The 19,105-nt window shown below is 43.7% G+C and overlaps 1 protein-coding gene across 4 annotated transcripts in view; it reads left to right on the forward strand.

Annotated features, from left to right (window-relative positions):
* The first annotated feature begins 474 nt into the window (after positions 1-474).
* LOC118387540 (astrotactin-2-like) overlaps positions 475-19,105 on the forward strand; it is a 396,009-nt gene continuing 377,378 nt past the window's right edge. For all 4 annotated transcript variants that reach the window (XM_052459839.1, XM_052459840.1, XM_052459841.1 and 1 more), the window contains exon 1: positions 475-657. In XM_052459839.1, the coding sequence (XP_052315799.1) occupies positions 556-657 (102 nt within the window). In that variant the 5' untranslated portion in view covers positions 475-555. The remainder of the gene's footprint in view (positions 658-19,105) is intronic.

Genomic DNA, 19,105 nt, shown 5'->3' on the forward strand with positions numbered 1-19,105 from the left:
CAGAGTTTTAACTTATTGGTTGGGAAGCAGTCATCATTATACAGATATCATGTAAACTGCTTGGAAATTCAATTCAGTTCCCAAATACCTCTCTACCTATTTGACACAGTGTAGGATTGCACAGAAATGTAGCCTTATCCCTCCTAAGAGTGTCTGTTGATACAGCTAGCTCTACGGAGCAGCCGAGTCTTGACCTTAAGAGAGAGCAAGCACTTCACTAGAATGTTAATACAAAACTTATCACAGACTTCAGTCACCCCTGAACTTTCTGTTCAATTTCCCCAAATGCTCATGTGCCTCTTTCAGACACAGATAAACAAGCACACATGCACACATGCACACATGCACGCATCCACACACATACCGATGCAAACATACACACACCCACAAAATAAATGGTGTTAATTGTTAAAAGTGTCAATTGTTTAAGGTTGTCTCAAAATCTCTTTCTTTCTCTTCCTATCTGTAGAGATGTCAGGTTTGGGGGCAGACATCTCTCAGGTGCATTGGAAGCAGCAGTGGCTGGAGAACGGAACGCTGTATTTCCACGTGTCCATGAGCACCTCTGAGCAGCTGATACAGACAACCGTGCCCACGGCCCAGGAGCCTGCTCACGTCCTGCACGAACACATGCACCTGCTGCACATCTCTGTTATGGTAAGAAACACACACTCTTACCCCCTCTTGACCCCGCAACACCCCATCCTCATATCTCGCCACATCCTCTCTTTCTCTCTCTTACCACCTCTTCACCACTCTCTCATTTTTCTTTGCCTCTTGACTCACTGTCCTCAGGTGAACTGCTGTATCATGTGTCTCATCCATCCGTGCTGTCCAATGCACTGATATGCTTTAGTCTGCAAATCTCTCACCCACCCTCAGTGTGTTCCTCTGCTGACTAGCACAGCACTGTTCTGGGGCATAAACATCAGCAGGCTCTACTGATATCACTCTACTGAGTGATGAGCCAGAGGTTATTCCAGGTCAGCTGGTTGTGTGATCTAAAGGGGGTTCAGACTCAGAGCAGACCTTATTTCATGCTTTCAGTCACCGCTCTTGGTTTTCTTTTGATACTCCTACTGTGACTTGATGTGAATGGCGGTGTCTGTGTGTAATCTCATCATCTGTGAAATGGGGGAAGGATATTGAATAGTAAGGAAGGGGGAGGAAGTACATTACATGGCCAAAGGTATGTGGACAACCCTTCAAATTTGTGGATGCGGCTAGTTCGGCCACACCAATTGCTGACAGGTGTATGAAATCGAGCACACAGCCATGCAATCTCCATAGACAAACATTGGCAGTAGAATGGCCCATACTGAAGAGCTCAGTGACTTTCAATGTGGCACCGTCATAGGATGCTTCCTTTCCAACAAGTCAGTTTGTCAAATTTCTGCGCTGCTAGAGCTGCCCCGGTAAACTGTAAGTGTTGTTACTGTGAAGTGGAAATGTCTAGGAGCAGCAACGGCTCAGCCGCGAAGTGGTAGGCCACACAAGCTCACAGCGCATAACGCATAAACCTTGTCTGTCATTGGTTGCAACACTCACTACCGAGTTCCAAACAGCCCCTGGAAGCAACGTCAGCACAAGAACTGTTTGTCGGGAACTTCATGAATGGGTTTACATGGCCAAGCAGCCACACACAAGCCTAAGATCACCAATGCATAGTGCGAACTGTAAAGTTTGGTGGAGGAGGGAATAATGGTCTGGGGCTGTTTTTTTGTGGTTCGGGCTAGGCCCCTTAGCTCCAGAGAAGGGAAATCTTAACATTACAGCATACTATTACAGCATACTACTAGACATTCTAGACGACTCTGTGCTTACAACTTTGGAGTAACAGTTTGGGGAAAGCCCTTTACTTTTTCAGCATGACAATGCCCCCGTGCACAAAGCGAGGTTACATACAGAAATGGTTTGTCGAGGTCGTTAGTGAGGAACTTGCCTGGCCTGCACAGAGCCCTGATATTTGCCCCATTGAACACCTTTGGAATGAATTGGAACGCGGACTGCGAGCCAGGCCTAATTGCACACTATCAGTGCCCAATGTCACTGATGCTCTTGTGAATGGAAGCAAGTCCCCACAGCTATGTTCTAACGTTTAGTGGACAACCTTCCCAGAAGAGTGGAGGCTGTTATAGCAGCAAAGGGGGGACCAACTCCATATGAATACCCATGATTTTGGAATTAAGTGTTCAACAAGCAGGTTCAACATGCAGGTATCCACATACTTTTACCCATCTAGTGTAGATCTAGCTGGGATGAGGAGTCAAGGTGTACACATGTGGCCTCTGGGCCCAGGATGTCTCCTGGCTCTTTGAGTGAGCATCATTAAGTGTAATTCTGTCAGTTCTGTGGCAGGTTCAAGTCGGAGTACTCTATTCTTTTGGCATTGAGCTGTCTATTTCTCACTCTCTCCATTCCTCCTCCATTTAGTCTCTCCATCACAGACCTACCTCAGCCTGCTGTGGACATCACCGTCTCAGTCAGGGAGAGGCAGATCTCAATACTGACACGTATGCGGGAAAGACATCTTATTGACATGGAACTCTGCATTGATCGTGCAGTTTATTCTGATTTGTGTTGATCGTCCATATTGTTGGAATTGAAATGCTTTTGTTATTTGTGTTAATATAACATTTTTGTGTAAATTACATTGAGATTGTGTGCTCTGGAGTTCTTCCACACTAAATCAATTGCAGAAACATAGATAAATATAATTGACAAACCAATATACCCTCAATGTTACTCTTTCAGTTCTGCACTTTTTTGCTGTCTATATGCTATGTTAGATCGAGTTCCAAAAGAAACATTGACACAGGGAATGCTTATGTCCTTGCAACTTGTGCATGATTCCAATCAGTCAATGTGAAAGATGGGATTGTGAAATAGGGTTAAAACGTATGTAATACAATATAATAAAGGTAATGCTTTCCAGCTTAAATTCTTAGTAACTTCCCGGATTAATGTGTATGTTTAAGGGTCAGATCTTCCCCAGTCTCATGTGTCTTTATTCAAGGACAGTGGGTTCACATTAAGCATCATATCACCTTAAATAATGTGCGGTATGGAGCTCACAAGGGCACATTTCCTGCCCCAGGGGATGCGTTACTTTCAGCAGACCTTCAGGGTTTTATAACAACTGTCCTTCGCAAATCTTTCATTTCTTCTTACCGTACCCGTTAATGGAAGACCACCGTTTTATACAATAGCAGTGAAGGGCAGTGATTTGAGATCTTTAGACGGTAGAAATGTTGCCTTCTGTTCAACTTAGTTGCAAAGTGAAGTTTCCTAGCGCATACCTTTCAATCCCTGACAAGTTAAATATGCAGTTTTGTGTGCTAAATAAAAACACAATTACTCTTGTTTTCAAAGTAAACTTTTACACTACAGTGATCATAGCTAATATTTGTATATCCCTATTAACATATCAATGAGAACATAGACATGCGGAATATGATCTTAACATTAACATCCAACTACAATTCCCCCCCAATACACATTCCCTTATTTGAACTGCAATCCCAAAAACAGCACAAAATACAACAATTGAAGCTGCTTTCAAGAAGCTTCGGGCGTCGCATTAAACTCACTTCAGGAACAAGGACATGCTGTCATTCTTCCTCTCTAATTGGCTGGCTTGTCAATCATGTCGAACTAGCGAATGCACGCCAGGATAATGATAATTTTATAGGTTTCACTTAGACCTTCGCTGTGTCTCAGATCATAGGCTGCTGCCAGCTGTACGAGCTAGAGATTCAGATAATGAGCTTCCTCTTACTCATAAGTAAATAAGGGATTTCAATACAGGTTGTTAAAATTACGGACATGAGGGCCAAAAGGTAAATGTTGTGTTATTCAATGAAGAAAAAGTAGAGTCAGATCATGGGTCTCAACCATGTGGCCCTGTGGCCATTAGCTGCCCAGAATGTGATTTAATTTGGCTCCCACCTGTGCTTCCACGACCAACTTCTCTCATTAGCCTCTCTTAACTCTTCTAGTTATTTGGAAAGATTTGATTAGGGAAAAGGGTACATGACACATGCATAAATTACGCCTTGAGAGAAATGGCCCCTCAGGAAAAATGTATTTATATCTTTGAATTGGTATGCAGTATAGACATGTGGTCAAGATGGCCATGCTTTCCTTTGCTCTATGTTGACTGCTCACTGGCATATTTAAAACCATTGACTATTAATTCAAGGCAAGTTTTCTGCCGTTACCAAGAATTGTCCTGGTGCTATGAGGCTGGTCAACCAGGATCAGTCAGACGTAGAGCCCCTAGCTTGATCAGTCCTGACTCAGACCCTCCGTCATGACCTCCCACGCCTCAGTCACCCCCCGTCTGGCCTGGTCCGAGCCCGCCTGGTTGTACGGGGGAACATTAGCATGCGCCAGCACTCGTCTGCTCCCTTTACATAAGCGTTTACAGCAGCTCCGCTCCCTGCATGGCTAATGTTGTGTTTGTTCCAGCTGCCTTGCCTGGAGGGCTTTATGGGACACCATTGATTTTTGCTCTCATCCTCGACGTGGAGTTATCAAACACTCGCATTAAAGGTACCACACTGAATGTAGTGGTGGTCGGCTAGGCTTTTGTTTTTCACTCCTCTTTGGGTGGTTACCTTGGGGCGTTTGCTGACAGGTGTCAGGATAACACTGAACTATAGTTATAAAGCCTGAATAAGCCCATTGGAAATCAGCCCACTACTGTGTTATTAACATGTAATAATAGCTTCGGAAGCACCTTGGTAGGTTTAACATAGGGACTGAGAAGAGGATGGCTTGCTTTGCACTCCCTTGTCATTACCATTGATCCATGCCGTTTACCAGTAATTGGGCATTATGTGTAAACCCAGTTGCTCTGGTGGCCTTCATACTTCTATTATTGTGCAAAGGCTGTGGGGAGATCATTTGAAAACATTGAAGAGCAGCTATTTCCAAGCTATAATATTCGGTTCTCAAAAAGAGAAGGAACTGGAAGGAGAGGAAACAAAAGCCTACTTTAGAATGTTTTCCCTCCCATCTGACAGAGCCATTCATGCACACATAGGAATTAAATGGAATCGATAGTGATGAATCAGTTTCTGACAGATCCTTTTACATTCCCCTCGGAGCGCGGGAAGGAAGTGTGGTGCGTGGAATTATTAACACCTAGCGCTAACCACTTTGCCGCCACAAAAGAGTCGCAGTGGCTGTTTGATCAGGCATGCGAGATGTACTGCCCGTGCATTAAACAAAACCACCCGGCGAGAGAGAGAGAGAGAGAGAGAGAGCAATTTCTGTTCCCTTCCGGCCAGAACAGAACCCATTCATGATGTAGGAATCTTGAGCTAAGACTTGCATAAGGATATGAGGACTAGGTATGGAGATCTGTTTCTGGCATAGTAAGGATCCTCTTGTCTAGTTTCAAAAATAAATAAACAATTTGTTGTCAGCCATAGTGGTGGTAGGGTGGACATTTCTCACATAAATGACACGTTTCGGTTCATTTGGAGGACAGGTGGTATACTGAATGGGACACAATTCCAGCGTTATGGATGTGACATTTGCACACAAAATGAGAATCAAAATGTCTCACAGAACTGACTTATCAAGCATAAATCAAAATGTTATTGTGTATATTTATAGAACCCTTTATAGGGGAAGTGTTGACACATAATTACAAAATCATACTACTTTGAAGTAACGGAACAACTACAACGTGCGTTTTGGATGTGATGTAAATGGACAGACATGTTTGGGAGAGCAGACACATAGACAAAAAGTCTGTGAATCTCAAAGTTTTAGGGTAAAATATTCATTTATGCCAATTTGAAAGTAAAGCTTGGCTGCACACTAAAACAACAATGAAGAAAATACACAAATTGTAATATATATTTTAGAGGAAAATGTACCGTTATGGCTGTGACATTCTCTGTTAAGGACCTTATGACACTAAAAAATGAGTGTTTATATATTGAAGATTTCTTCACCAAACTTCATCATGATACTTTTGTTGTCATCTGAAAATGTTGTGCACCTCAAAGAACCAAGAAATCACCAGTACCTTGAATAATTATTGTGTAGGCTATCAAAGTGCACTCATTGTCCCATCTTAATCAAACATAAATGCACAAATGTACAAAAAAAATGCATTTACAATTCTTTGTTTGAAAATCTACATTTTTATTGCAATAACTCAACAATTACATAAATATTTGCGCTTTCAATTACAGCCATGAGTCTTCTTGGGTATGACGCTACAGGCTTGGCACACCTGTATTTGGGGAGTTTCTCCCATTCTTCTCTGCAGATCCTCTCAAGCTCTTGTCAGGTTGGATGGGGAGCATCGCTGCACAGCTATTTTCAGGTCTCTCCAGAGATGTTCGATCAGGTTCCAGTCCAGGCTCTGGCTGGGCCTATCAAGGACATTCAGGAACTTGTCCCGAAGCCACTCTTGCGTTGTCTTGGCTGCGTCCTTAGGTTTGTTGTCCTGTTGGAAGGTGAACCTTCACCCCCAGTCTGAGGTCCTGAACGCACTGGAGTAGGTTTTCAACAAGGATCTCTGTACTTTTCTCCATACATTCTTCCCTCGATCCTGAGGTGTCTCCCAGTCCCTGCTGCTGAAAAACATCCCCACAGCATGCTGCTGCCACCACCGTGCTTCACCTGATGGTGCCAGGCTTCCTCCAGACTTGACACTTGGCGTTCAGGCCAAAGAGTTCAATATTGGTTTCATCAGACCAAAGAATATTGTTTCTCATGGTCTGAGAGTCCTTTAGGTGTCTTTTGGCAAACTCCAAGCGGGCTGTCATGTGCCTTTTACTGAGGAGTGGCTTCCTTCTGGCCACTACCATAAAGGCCTGATTGGTGAAGTGCTGCAGAGATGGTTGTCCTTCTGGAAGGTTCTCCCATCTCCACCGAGGAACTCTAGAGCTCTGTCAGAATGATCATTGAGGCCGTGGTCACCTCCATGACCAAGGTCCTTCTCCCCTGATTGCTCAGTTTGGCCGGGCGTCTAGCTCTAGGAAGAGTCGTGGTGGTTCCAAACTTCTTCCATTTAAGAATGATGGAGGCTGTGTTCTTGGGGACCTTCAATGCAGCAGAAATGTTTTGGTGCCTTTCCCCAAATCTGTGGCTCGACACAATCATGTCTCTGAGCTCTACGGACAATTCCTTCGACCTCATGGTTTGGTTTTTGCTCTGACATGCAATGCCAACTGTGGGACCTTATATAGACAGTTGTGTGCATTTACATATCATTTCCAATCAATTGAATTTACCACAGGTGTATCAAGTTGGATTAGGATTAGCAATAGAAACAAGATGTACTAGAGCTCAATTTCAGCTCTCATAGCAAAGGGACTGAATACTTATGTAAATAAGGTGTTTATGTTTGTTATTTTTTTATACATTTGCAAACATTTATAATAACCTGTTTTCACTTTCTCATTATGGGGAAATGTGTGTAGATTGATGAGGCAAAACATTTATTTAATACATTTTAGAATAAGGCTCTAACATAACTGTCAAGGCTTCTATAAGTAGTAGGTGGAGGAGTCAGGCGCAGAGAGCAGGGTAGTTCAAAAGATGTGGATCTTTATTTTCCAAAAAAACAGAGAGACGGTCACGCCACACACAAAAGGGTGCGTAAAGACCCAGTCCAAACAAACAGGACAAAACTGATCGGTAAAATGAATACCACAAAATAATCACACACCATAAACAGAAAAATAAGCCCAAAAGCACAAAAGCCGGCGGGCCTACTGGGTTTAAATAGCCCACAACCAAAACCTAAACACGAAACAGGTGCAACTAATCAGACACAACTAAATGAAACAGAAAAGGGGATCGGTGGCAGCTAGTAGGCCGGCGACGACGAGCGCCGCCCGAACAGGAAGAGGCACCATCTTCGGCGGGATTCGTGACAGTAACAAAATATGGAAAAAAGGAAAGGGTCTGAATACTTTCTGAATGCACTGTACCTCTAACCCAAGACTCAGTGATTCATACACCCATTTCATTTCATTTTTAGCTTGCTGGACTCATTCCTCACTCATCCCTTATCATCTCTACTATATCTACTATACATTTCTTTGTTTTCATTACATGAAATGTAATGTGGTACGGATCTGCTTTTTCTATACTTTACTTTAGAACCGTCAGAAGCTAGCCAGCTAACTAGCTACTACTCAGTTAGCCATTGCTAGCGGTCTTCAAAGCTAACTAGGACACCAGCGCGACATCAACCCAGAGCATATCAGACTGCTCTTTCTCTACCACATCTCCGGATTCCTACCGCAAGCTCTGAACCTTTACACCGGATCATCGCAACTAGCTAGCTGCAATCCGAGTGGCTACTCCTGGCTAACGTCTCTGTCCCAAAACAAGCTACAGTTAGCCTTGAGCTAAGCCCATCTCCCGACTAGCCGAAGAGGCCCAACAATACCTCTTTTGCCAATTGGCCTGGACCCTTTACTGCCGACACGGAGCCCCGCCGATCCATCACGACTGGTCCGCCGACATAATCGTCCGAGGTGGTTTCAACAGGCTTTTTCGTTGCGACATCGCCAAAGATCCATCTGCTGGCCAAGGCCCGCGAGCTTTCTGAAACGCTGTGTCTCCAGCTCACCCAGCGCACTAGAGCTCCTGTAGCATACTCCTGGGCTACAATTACCCGGGCCCACGACCGGTCTGTCGATGTCACCGCAAGAAGAGGAATAAACAGACTCACCCCATCGCGACGTCCCCAAAGGTTAGCTCTCCAGCCCTCGCTATCTCCCTGCTTGCTAATTCGGCCTGCTAACGGTTAGCTTGTCTAGCCCGGGCCTACGAACTGTTAGCTTGTTAGCACAGGCCTGCTAACCATCTGGCTCACTGCGTTCTAAACACTCTGAACCCATTTACTTTCTATCTCTCTTTGATTTTTATTTTGTTTATACCTTCCGGAAACCTGCCTCACCCACTGTGATACGGAATCGCTATCACCTTTAATTTTTATTTTATTTTTATGACACACTCAAGAACCTCCAGACGCTAACCAGCTAACTAGCTACAAGCTATTTAGTCATTGTTAGTTTTTTTTTTTAAAACCTGGATAACACTCGCCAGCCCAGCTTCCCTGCCCATCCACCGCTGCCCCCTGGACACTGATCTCTTGGCTACATAGCTGACGCACGCTGGACTGTCCATTAATCACGGTACTCCATTCTGCTTGTTTGTTTTATCTGTCGACCCAGTTGCCTAGTCAACGCCATTTTACATGCTGTTTGTTGTGCCAGCTGATTAGCCTCGCCTACTGTTTTTAGCTAGCTTTCCCAATTCAACACCTGTGATTACTGTATGCCTCGCTGTATGTCTCTCCCAAATGTCAATATGCCTTGTATACTGTTGTTCAGGTTAGTTATCATTGTTTTAGTTCACAATGGAGCCCCTAGATCCACTCTGCATACCCCTGTTACCCCCTTTGTCCCACCCCCCACACATGCGGTGACCTCACCCATTACAACCAGCATGTCCAGAGATACAACCTCTCTCATCATCACCCAGTGCCTGGGCTTACCTCCGCTGTACCCGCACCCCACCATACCCCTGTCTGCGCATTATGCCCTGAATATATTCTACCATGCCCAGAAACCTGCTCCTCTTATCCTCTGCCCCCAACGCTCTAGGCGACCAGTTTTGATAGCCTTTAGCCGCACCCTCATACTACTCCTTCTCTGTTCCGCGGGTGATGTGGAGGTAAACCCAGGCCCTGCATGTCCCCAGGTACCCTCATTTGTTGACTTCTGTGATCGAAAAAGTCTTGGTTTTATGCATGTCAACATCAGAAGCCTCCTCCCTAAGTTTGTTTTACTCACTGCTTTAGCACACTCTGCTAACCCTGATGTCCTTGCCGTGTCTGAATCCTGGCTCAGGAAGGCCACCAAAAATTCAGAGATTTCCATACCCAACTATAACATCTTCCGTCAAGATAGAACTGCCAAAGGGGGCGGAGTCGCAGTCTACTGCAGAGACAGCCTGCAAAGTAATGTCATACTTTCCAGGTCCATACCCAAACAGTTTGAACTACTAATTTTGAAAATTACTCTCTCCAGAAACAAGTCTCTCACTGTTGCCGCCTGCTACCGACCCCCGTCAGCTCCCAGCTGTGCCCTGGACACCATTTGTGAATTGATCGCCCCCCATCTAGCTTCAGAGTTTGTCCTGTTAGGTGACCTAAACTGGGATATGCTTAACACCCCGGCAGTCCTACAATCTAAGCTAGATGCCCTCAATCTCACGCAAATCATCAAGGAACCCACCAGGTACAACCCTAACTCTGTAAACAAGGGCACCCTCATAGACGTCATCCTGACCAACTGGCCCTCCAAATATACCTCCGCTGTCTTCAACCAGGATCTCAGCGATCACTGCCTCATCGCCTGTATCCGCCACGGAGCCGCAGTCAAACGACCACCCCTCATCACTGTCAAACGCTCCCTAAAACACTTCTGTGAGCAGGCCTTTCTAATCGACCTGGCCCGTGTATCCTGGAAGGACATTGACCTCATCCCGTCAGTTGAGGATGCCTGGTCATTCTTTAAAAGTAACTTCCTCACCATTTTGGATAAGCATGCTCCGTTCAAAAATGCAGAACCAAGAACAGATACAGCCCTTGGTTCACTCCAGACCTGACTGCCCTCGACCAGCACAAAAACATCCTGTGGCGGACTGCAATAGCATCGAATAGCCCCGTGATATGCAACTGTTCAGGGAAGTCAGGAACCAATACACGCAGTCAGTCAGGAAAGCTAAGGCCAGCTTCTTCAGGCAAAAGTTTGCATCCTGTAGCTCCAACTCCAAAAAGTTCTGGGACACTGTGAAGTCCATGGAGAACAAGAGCACCTCCTCCCAGCTGCCCACTGCACTGAGGCTAGGAAACACGGTCTCCACCGATAAATCCATGATTATCGAAAACTTCAATAAGCACTTCTCAACGGCTGGCCATGCCTTCCGCCTGGCTACTCCAACCTCGGCCAACAGCTCCGCCCCCCGTAGTTCCTCACCCAAGCCTCTCCAGGTTCTCCTTTACCCAAATCCAGATAGCAGATGTTCTGAAAGAGCTGCAAAACCTGGACCCGTACAAATCAGCTGGGCTTGACAATCTGGACCCGCTATTTCTGAAACTATCTGCCGCCATTGTCGCAACCCCTATTACCAGCCTGTTCAACCTCTCTTTCATATCGTCTGAGATCCCCAAGGATTGAAAGCTGCCGCAGTCATCCCCCTCTTCAAAGGAGGAGACACCCTGGACCCAAACTGCTATAGACCTATATCCATCCTGCCCTGCCTATCTAAGGTCTTCGAAAGCCAAGTCAACAAACAGGTCACTGACCATCTCGAATCCCACCGTACCTTCTCCGCTGTGCAATCTGGTTTCCGAGCCGGTCACGGGTGCACCTCAGCCACACTCAAGGTACTAAATGATATCATAACCGCCATCGATAAAAGACAGTACTGTGCAGCCGTCTTCATCGACCTCGCCAAGGCTTTCGACTCTGTCAATCACCAAATTCTTATCGGCAGACTCAACAGCCTCGCTTTTTCGGATGACTGCCTTGCCTGGTTCACCAATTACTTTGCAGACAGAGTTCAGTGTGTCAAATCAGAGGGCATGCTGTCCGGTCCTCTGGCAGTCTCTATGGGGGTGCCACAGGGTTCAATTCTCGGGCCGACTCTTTTCTCTGTATATATCAATGATGTTGCTCTTGCTGCGGGCGATTCCCTGATCCACCTCTACGCAGACGACACCATTCTATATACTTTCGGCCCGTCATTGGACACTGTGCTATCAAACCTCCAAACGAGCTTCAATGCCATACAGCACTCCTTCCGTGGCCTCCAACTGCTCTTAAACGCGAGTAAAACCAAATGCATGCTTTTCAACCGATCGCTGCCTGCACCCGCATGCCCGACTAGCATCACCACCCTGGATGGTTCCAACCTTGAATATGTGGACATCTATAAGTACCTAGGTGTCTGGCTAGACTGCAAACTCTCCTTCCAGACTCACATCAAACATCTCCAATCAAAAATCAAATCCAGAGTCGGCTTTCTATTCCACAACAAAGCCTCCTTCACTCACGCTGCCAAGCTTACCCTAGTAAAACTGACTATCCTACCGATCCTCGACTTCGGCGATGTCATCTACAAAATGGCTTCCAACACTCTACTCAGCAAACTGGATGCAGTCTATCACAGTGCCATCCGTTTTGTCACTAAAGCACCTTATACCACCCACCACTGCGACTTGTATGCTCTAGTCGGCTGGCCCTCACTACATATCCGTCGCCAGACCCACTGGCTCCAGGTCATTTACAAGTCCATGCTAGGTAAAGCTCCGCCTTATCTCAGTTCACTGGTCACGATGGCAACACCCATCCGTAGCACGCGCTCCAGCAGGTGTATCTCACTGATCATCCCTAAAGCCAACACCTCATTTGGCCGCCTTTCGTTCCAGTACTCTGCTGCCTGTGACTGGAACGAATTGCAAAAATCGCTGAAGTTGGAGACTTTTATCTCCCTCACCAACTTCAAACATCAGCTATCCGAGCAGCTAACCGATCGCTGCAGCTGTACATAGTCTATAGGTAAATAGCTCACCCTTTTTCACCTACCTCATTCCCATACTGTTTTTATACTGTTTTTATTTATTTACTTTTCTGCTCTTTTGCACACCAATATCTCTACCTGTACATGCCCATCTGATCATTTATCACTCCAGTGTTAATCTGCAAAATTGTATTATTCGCCTACCTCCTCATGCCTTTTGCACACATTGTATATAGACTGCCCATCTTTTTCTACTGTGTTATTGACTTGCTAATTGTTTACTCCATGTGTAACTCTGTTGTCTGTTCACACTGCTATGCTTTATCTTGGCCAGGTCGCAGTTGCAAATGAGAACTTGTTCTCAACTAGCCTACCTGGTTAAATAAAGGTGAAATAAAAAATAAAAAATAAAAAAATGCTAAAAAAAAGACATTTAATTGAATTATAACCTACCAGTGGCACAGGGTTTGCACTTTCGTAGACATTTCTTGACAGATCGTAAATCACCTCAGGCTTGACTGCTGCAATTCACAAGCACGAGCAGGGCAGACTACATAGATACAGACCAGTATCAAATCAAATCAGTGAAATGCTTACTTACAGGCTTTAAACAACAGTGCAAAAAAATGTATTAGGTGAACAATAGGTAAGTAAAGAAATATAAACAACAGTAAAAAGACAGTGAAAAATAACTAGCGAGGCTATATACAGTAGCGAGGCTATAACAGTAGCGGCTATAACTCTGGCCGATACCCGTACTTACTCAAGGAAGTCAACAAACTCTGCATGACCGGTGTAAGGTGCTTGTGGATTTTTAAGACCTTTATTATGCCATGTGATCACGAGCAATGCTCCAGTTAGCAGAACAATGCATGATTGCAGTTCATATGAGAACTTGAGTACACCCGAAATAGATCACACACACAGATAAAGATTGCCCGCTAGCTTGTTTGCTAACATCAACACACTTCAGAAGCAGTAGGAAGGGCATTAACATTTTGTCATGATTTCGTTATGCAGCGATGCTGACTAGTGAGTCACTGATCATGTTATGAACCGTCCGTAATGGTCACATCTGTTAAACTTAGAACGAGTACTGTTGAAAGTTAGCTTGCACAGACTGTTTGCATACAATCATACTCGAAACGCGTCCACAGTAACAACCTTTCCACAAAAACATTATGGATGTGACACTGCCTGTCCAAATCAGCATTCTCTCTTCACTAGATTTGTATAATTCCATACATATAGTTTCATTAACCTTCCGACTTGGTCAGAAACATAGGGGGTGGATGTATCAGAACAAGTTCTGTGAGCCAATGCCAAAAGCTATGAAATCTGGTTGAGTGAAAATACTTATTTTAAGACTTCGTATCCTGTTTTGTAGTAACAATAACATTCAATAAAAAAATAAATAAAAGGCCAGATGTAGTCTTTACTTCAAAATACACACATTCAAGGTAAATATGAAAGTAGTTTAATTAGTAAAAATAAGCTATTTATTTTTTCGTGCTCATGTTGACCATACTGTGGAATTGCTAAATAACGGCTAGCAGCTACGAGCCTTTCATATGTCATGGTACGGAACATAATCTATCAAATTCTCTCAGAGATCAAACTGTATTGGTCACATGAGCCGAATGTAAACTTTACAGTGAAATGCTTACTTACGAGTCCATTACCAACAATGCAGAGTCAAAAAAGTAAGACAAATATTTGCTAAATAAAAAGGAAACAGTAACACAATAAAACCAATAGGCTACAAGGAGTACCAGTACTGAGTCAATGTACAGGGTATGAGGTAGTTAAGGTAATTGAGGTAATGCAGTATGTACATGTGGGTAGGGGTAAAAGTGACTAGATCTTGGCATGAGTGCTGGGTGTACAAACAGTATCTTCCAAAGCAGAAATGGAAAAGGCCATCCATTTGTATACTGTCAATATGGATATGTGTGAAACGCTACCCTTTAGACAAGCACTGCAGACTATTATTCACTTCTCTTTTACAACCGTGAACCTCGTGAAACTTTCACACCACTCCGTCCATTCCTAGGCTCATTCATTCATATTACGTTTACTGTGTAAAGGTATAGGAATAGTATCCTTATCATCACTCTCCTGCAGGATATGCGCAGAGGAAAAGAGCACCACCCTACAAGCGAGGAACCACCACTTTATAATTAACCAGTCATTGGTGATCGATGGTCAGAGAGTGGAGGGTCACTAAGGCACACAGAGCTCACAGGTCCCTACACACACAGTGTCCGCCCATAATTGCGGCTTTACCGAAACAAGCTGACATAATGGGCAGGGACACATTCAGTTATTGTTCTGTTTTAATTGTTCCATGTGTAATTGTTCCCGGCCACCTTTCGGTTCCTTTCATTTTACAAATGTGCATGGTATCGCATCATGAATACCCAATCAATCAATTAAACAGGCACAGTCAGTAGCCAGCAGCTGAATGGGACCGGGGTGTAAAGTTCGAGAATTAAGTGTTATTAGGAAAGTGATCTACTCAGAAGAGATAATTGTCCTTTAGACCTATGCCTAAAATTACTCTTCGTCTCACTGAATTATACTGACCAAAAATATAAATGCAACATGCAGCAATTTCAAAGATTTTACTGAGTTAAAGTTCATATAACGAAATCAGTAATTTTATATAAATTAATTAGGCCCTAATCTATGGATTTCACTTGACTGTGAATACTGATATGCATCTATTGGTCACAAGTACCTTAAAAAAAGGTAGGGGTGTGGATCAGAAAACCTGTCAGTATCTGGTGTGACCACCATTTTCCTCATGCAGCCCGACACATCTCCTTCACATAGAGTGGCCCGTGGAATGTTTTCCTACTCCTCTTCAATGTCTGTGCGAAGTTGCATGATGTTGGCGGGAACTGGAACACGCTGTCGTAAATATCAATCCAGGGCTCAATGGATAAAATGTCTGGTGAGTATGTAGGCCATGGAAGAACTGGGACATTTTCAGCTTCCATGAATTGTGTACAGATCCTTGCTACAACGGGCCGTGCATTATCATGCTGAAACATGAGGTGATGGGTCTCAGGATCTCGTCACGATATCTCTGCATTCAAATTGCTATCAATAAAATGCTGTCTTTTCGTGGTCCGTAGCTTATGCCTACCTTTACCATACCCTCACCGCCACTATGGGGCACTCACCCACACGGCACCATACAGAAGTGAAGATCCCACTGAAGACTGTTACGATGCTGAACTGCGGTCAGGTCAAGACCCTGGTGAGGACATTGTGCATGCATATGAGCTTCCCTGAGACGGTTTCTGACAGTTTGGGCAGAAATTCTTTGATTGTGGAAACCCACAGTTTCATCAGATGTCCGGGTAGCTGGTCTCAGATGATTCCGCAGGTGAAGAAGCCGGATGTGGAGGTCCTGGGCTGGTGTGGTTACACGTGGTCTGCGGTTGTGAGGCCAGTTTGACGTACTGCCAAATTATCTCAAACAAAGTTGGAGGCGGCTTATGATAGAGGAATTAACATTAAATTATCTGTCAACAGCTCTGTTGGACATTCCTGTAGACAGCATGCTAATTGCTTGAGACATCTGTGGCATTATGTTGTGTGGCAAAATGGCACATTTTAGAGTGTCAGTTTATTGTCCCCCAGCACAAGGTGCACCTGTGTAATGATCATGCTGTTTAATCAGCTTCTTGATATGCCACACCTGTCAAGTGGATGGATTATCTTGGCAAAGGAGAAATGCTCACTAACGGGGATGTAAACACATTTGTGCATAACATTTGAGAGAAATAAGATTTTTGTGCATATGGAACATTTCTGAGATCTTTTTTTTTTTTTGGATCACGAAACATTGGATCAACACTTGATATGTTGTGTTTATATATTTGTTCAGTGACATTCTAAATTGGGTGGTTCTGTAGTAAGATATTTGTCATTAAATTACTTGTTACCATCCACATTTGTATTATAGATGGATATGATTATGGCGGCCATCTTGTGTTTTCATTTTAGGGTTTGTCTTTAATTCAGGAGCATCAAGGCAACTATATCAGTCATTGAAGTTGGAATGGTATCAATACTGCAGCCAATGACAAGCTGTTGTGTGCCATTGGTCAGAGTGCGAGCCAATGGTGGCGAGCTCAAGTTTGGCAGTCAATAAAGGCATTACTTGCTTCCACACTTTTGTTTACACCCTGGTAGTGTTTGATTACAGGCTTTGCTTGGGCCTTGACAGGAACAGATGACAAGGACTGAAGGATTTGTTGTTGTGGAATAGAGAGAAAGGAGAGAACTAGCAGTCAGCCACTGAATTAGAGGGAGATATTTAAATTACAATATGCCAAATAAACACATTAGTGCACTGTGGCAGTGCCTTCCGTTCATGCAGCACAATATTGACAGTATCTGAGCTCGCTTGCAGCCAAAGCAGCATTTTTTTTTTGTCACAGTCAAAATTGTTATGTCCATTCCTATTCCCTTTGGCGTCTCTCTTGGACAGATTCAAATTACATTGCTTAATAAGAAACTACTCTCTCTTTCTATCACACACTCTCTGTCTCTATCTCTCTCTCCTCACTTGAAATGATGAGCAAAGGTAAAGGAATGAATATTCCCCTGACATCATTACAGGGAATATCCAGTGGTGGTATTTCAGCAGACACCATGATAGCTTCACTAACATTAGCCTATCAAATGTCAAGCCCGTATAAGCCTATGGGGAGATTATATTCAGCTAGCTAATCTCAGTGCTGGGAGGGAAGAAAAGGGTTGATCTCACTTCCAAAGACGAATGGAGGTTCCTCACAACACATCCATTAAGCCACGTCAGCAGCAATGCCTTTATTGCCGTTTAAACAACAGAGTTTTTCTCTCCTCGGGGACATACAAGCATATATCACTCGCATCCTGTGATAAATACATAGCAAACAATTGTGGTTTAAGTTTCCCCTTTATTTACAACTGTTGTAAAGTGACGTGTTCAAAACTCCGTAGATCATTGGGTACATAACACATAAGGTGGGGTCCGGAATTATTGGATCTCTTGATAAAGATAGTCTTTTTTTTCCCTCAAATAAATAATACAAATACTGAGCTATATTGTATGCAAAATATGTTTTTACAAAATAATGAATCTTTCCAGATCCTTGATGTCCTTCGTCTGTGCTTATCGACTGCCCTTTTCATTTCAAACCACTGGTTTTCTGAGATGGCCATTGCACAATGTTGATTTTGTGGTCAGTTAATAATTTATTTGTGCTTAAGGTTATTGTCTTGCTGAAAGATTCACTTGAGGCCACGTTTCAGCCTCCTAGCAGAGGCAACAAGGTTTTTGGCTAAAATGTTCTGGAAGTTAGGATAGCTAATGATGCCGTTTACCTTAACAAGAGTCCCAGGACAAGTGGAAGCAAAATAGCCCCACAACATCAAAGATCTACCATAAGATTTTACAGTAGGGATGAGGTATTTTCTGCATATGCATTGTTCTTTCGAAGGCCAAACCCACCACTGGTATGCCTGGGCAGAGACCTCTATTTCAAAATCTGCAAACAAATACTTAATTGACCACAAAATATAAGTTTGCAATGGCCCGTCTCAGTCTCCGCACTTGAACCCCAGTGCTTTTATTTCTTCACTCCTAGATTACTGTAACTCTTTGTACAGTATACATGACTCAATCAACAGTTCATTGAAAATGCTGCAGCAAGACTTTTAACAGTGTCACGGCATTCAAGAGAAGAAGGTGAGGACCAAGGTGCAGCGTGGTACGTCTTCATAATTAATTTATTAGCAACTGAACACTTAATACAAAAATGACAAAAATAATACCCGAAACAGTTCTGTCTGGTACAGATAAGAAACAGAAAACAACTACCCACAAAACCCATGTGGGCAAGAGCTACCTAGGTATGGTTCTCAATCAGAGACAACGATAGACAGCTGTCCCTGATTGAGAACCATACCCGGCCAAAAACAAAGAAATACAAAAACATAGAAAAAAGAACATAGAATGCCCACCCTACTCACACCCTGGCCTAACCAAAATAGAGAATAAAAAGCCTCTCTATGGCCAGGGCGTGACAAACAGGCACCAGGAAATGTAACCATATCACACATAGCTTATCTAAACTGGCTACCAGTCACTTTTAGAACAGATGGAAACATTTGACTGATCACATTTGCTTGGCTTGGTTTAGCCCCCTTCTATAGCGCCAGAGCTCCTCTGGCAGGGCACTGTTGACCATTCCAATTCTAGGTTGAAAACTAAAGGAGACCAGACGTTTGCCTTTAGGGACCCTATAATTGGGAATGGTCTGCCAGTGGAGATCAGGCTTGCAGATTCAGTGCTTCTTTTTAAATCCCTTCTGAAGACACACTTTTATAAAGATGCTCTTAATTGATGATTATATAATTCTCCTTCCTCCTGTATTTGTTTCTTTGTTAGTACTTATATTTTATGATGCGAAGCACTTTGTTACTTGTATTGAAAGGCTCTATACAAAAAGTTAGTATTATTATTGAAGACCTGTGG

Source organism: Oncorhynchus keta, chromosome 13 (genome assembly GCF_023373465.1).
Source record: "Oncorhynchus keta strain PuntledgeMale-10-30-2019 chromosome 13, Oket_V2, whole genome shotgun sequence".
Taxonomy (NCBI): Eukaryota; Metazoa; Chordata; class Actinopteri; order Salmoniformes; family Salmonidae; genus Oncorhynchus; species Oncorhynchus keta.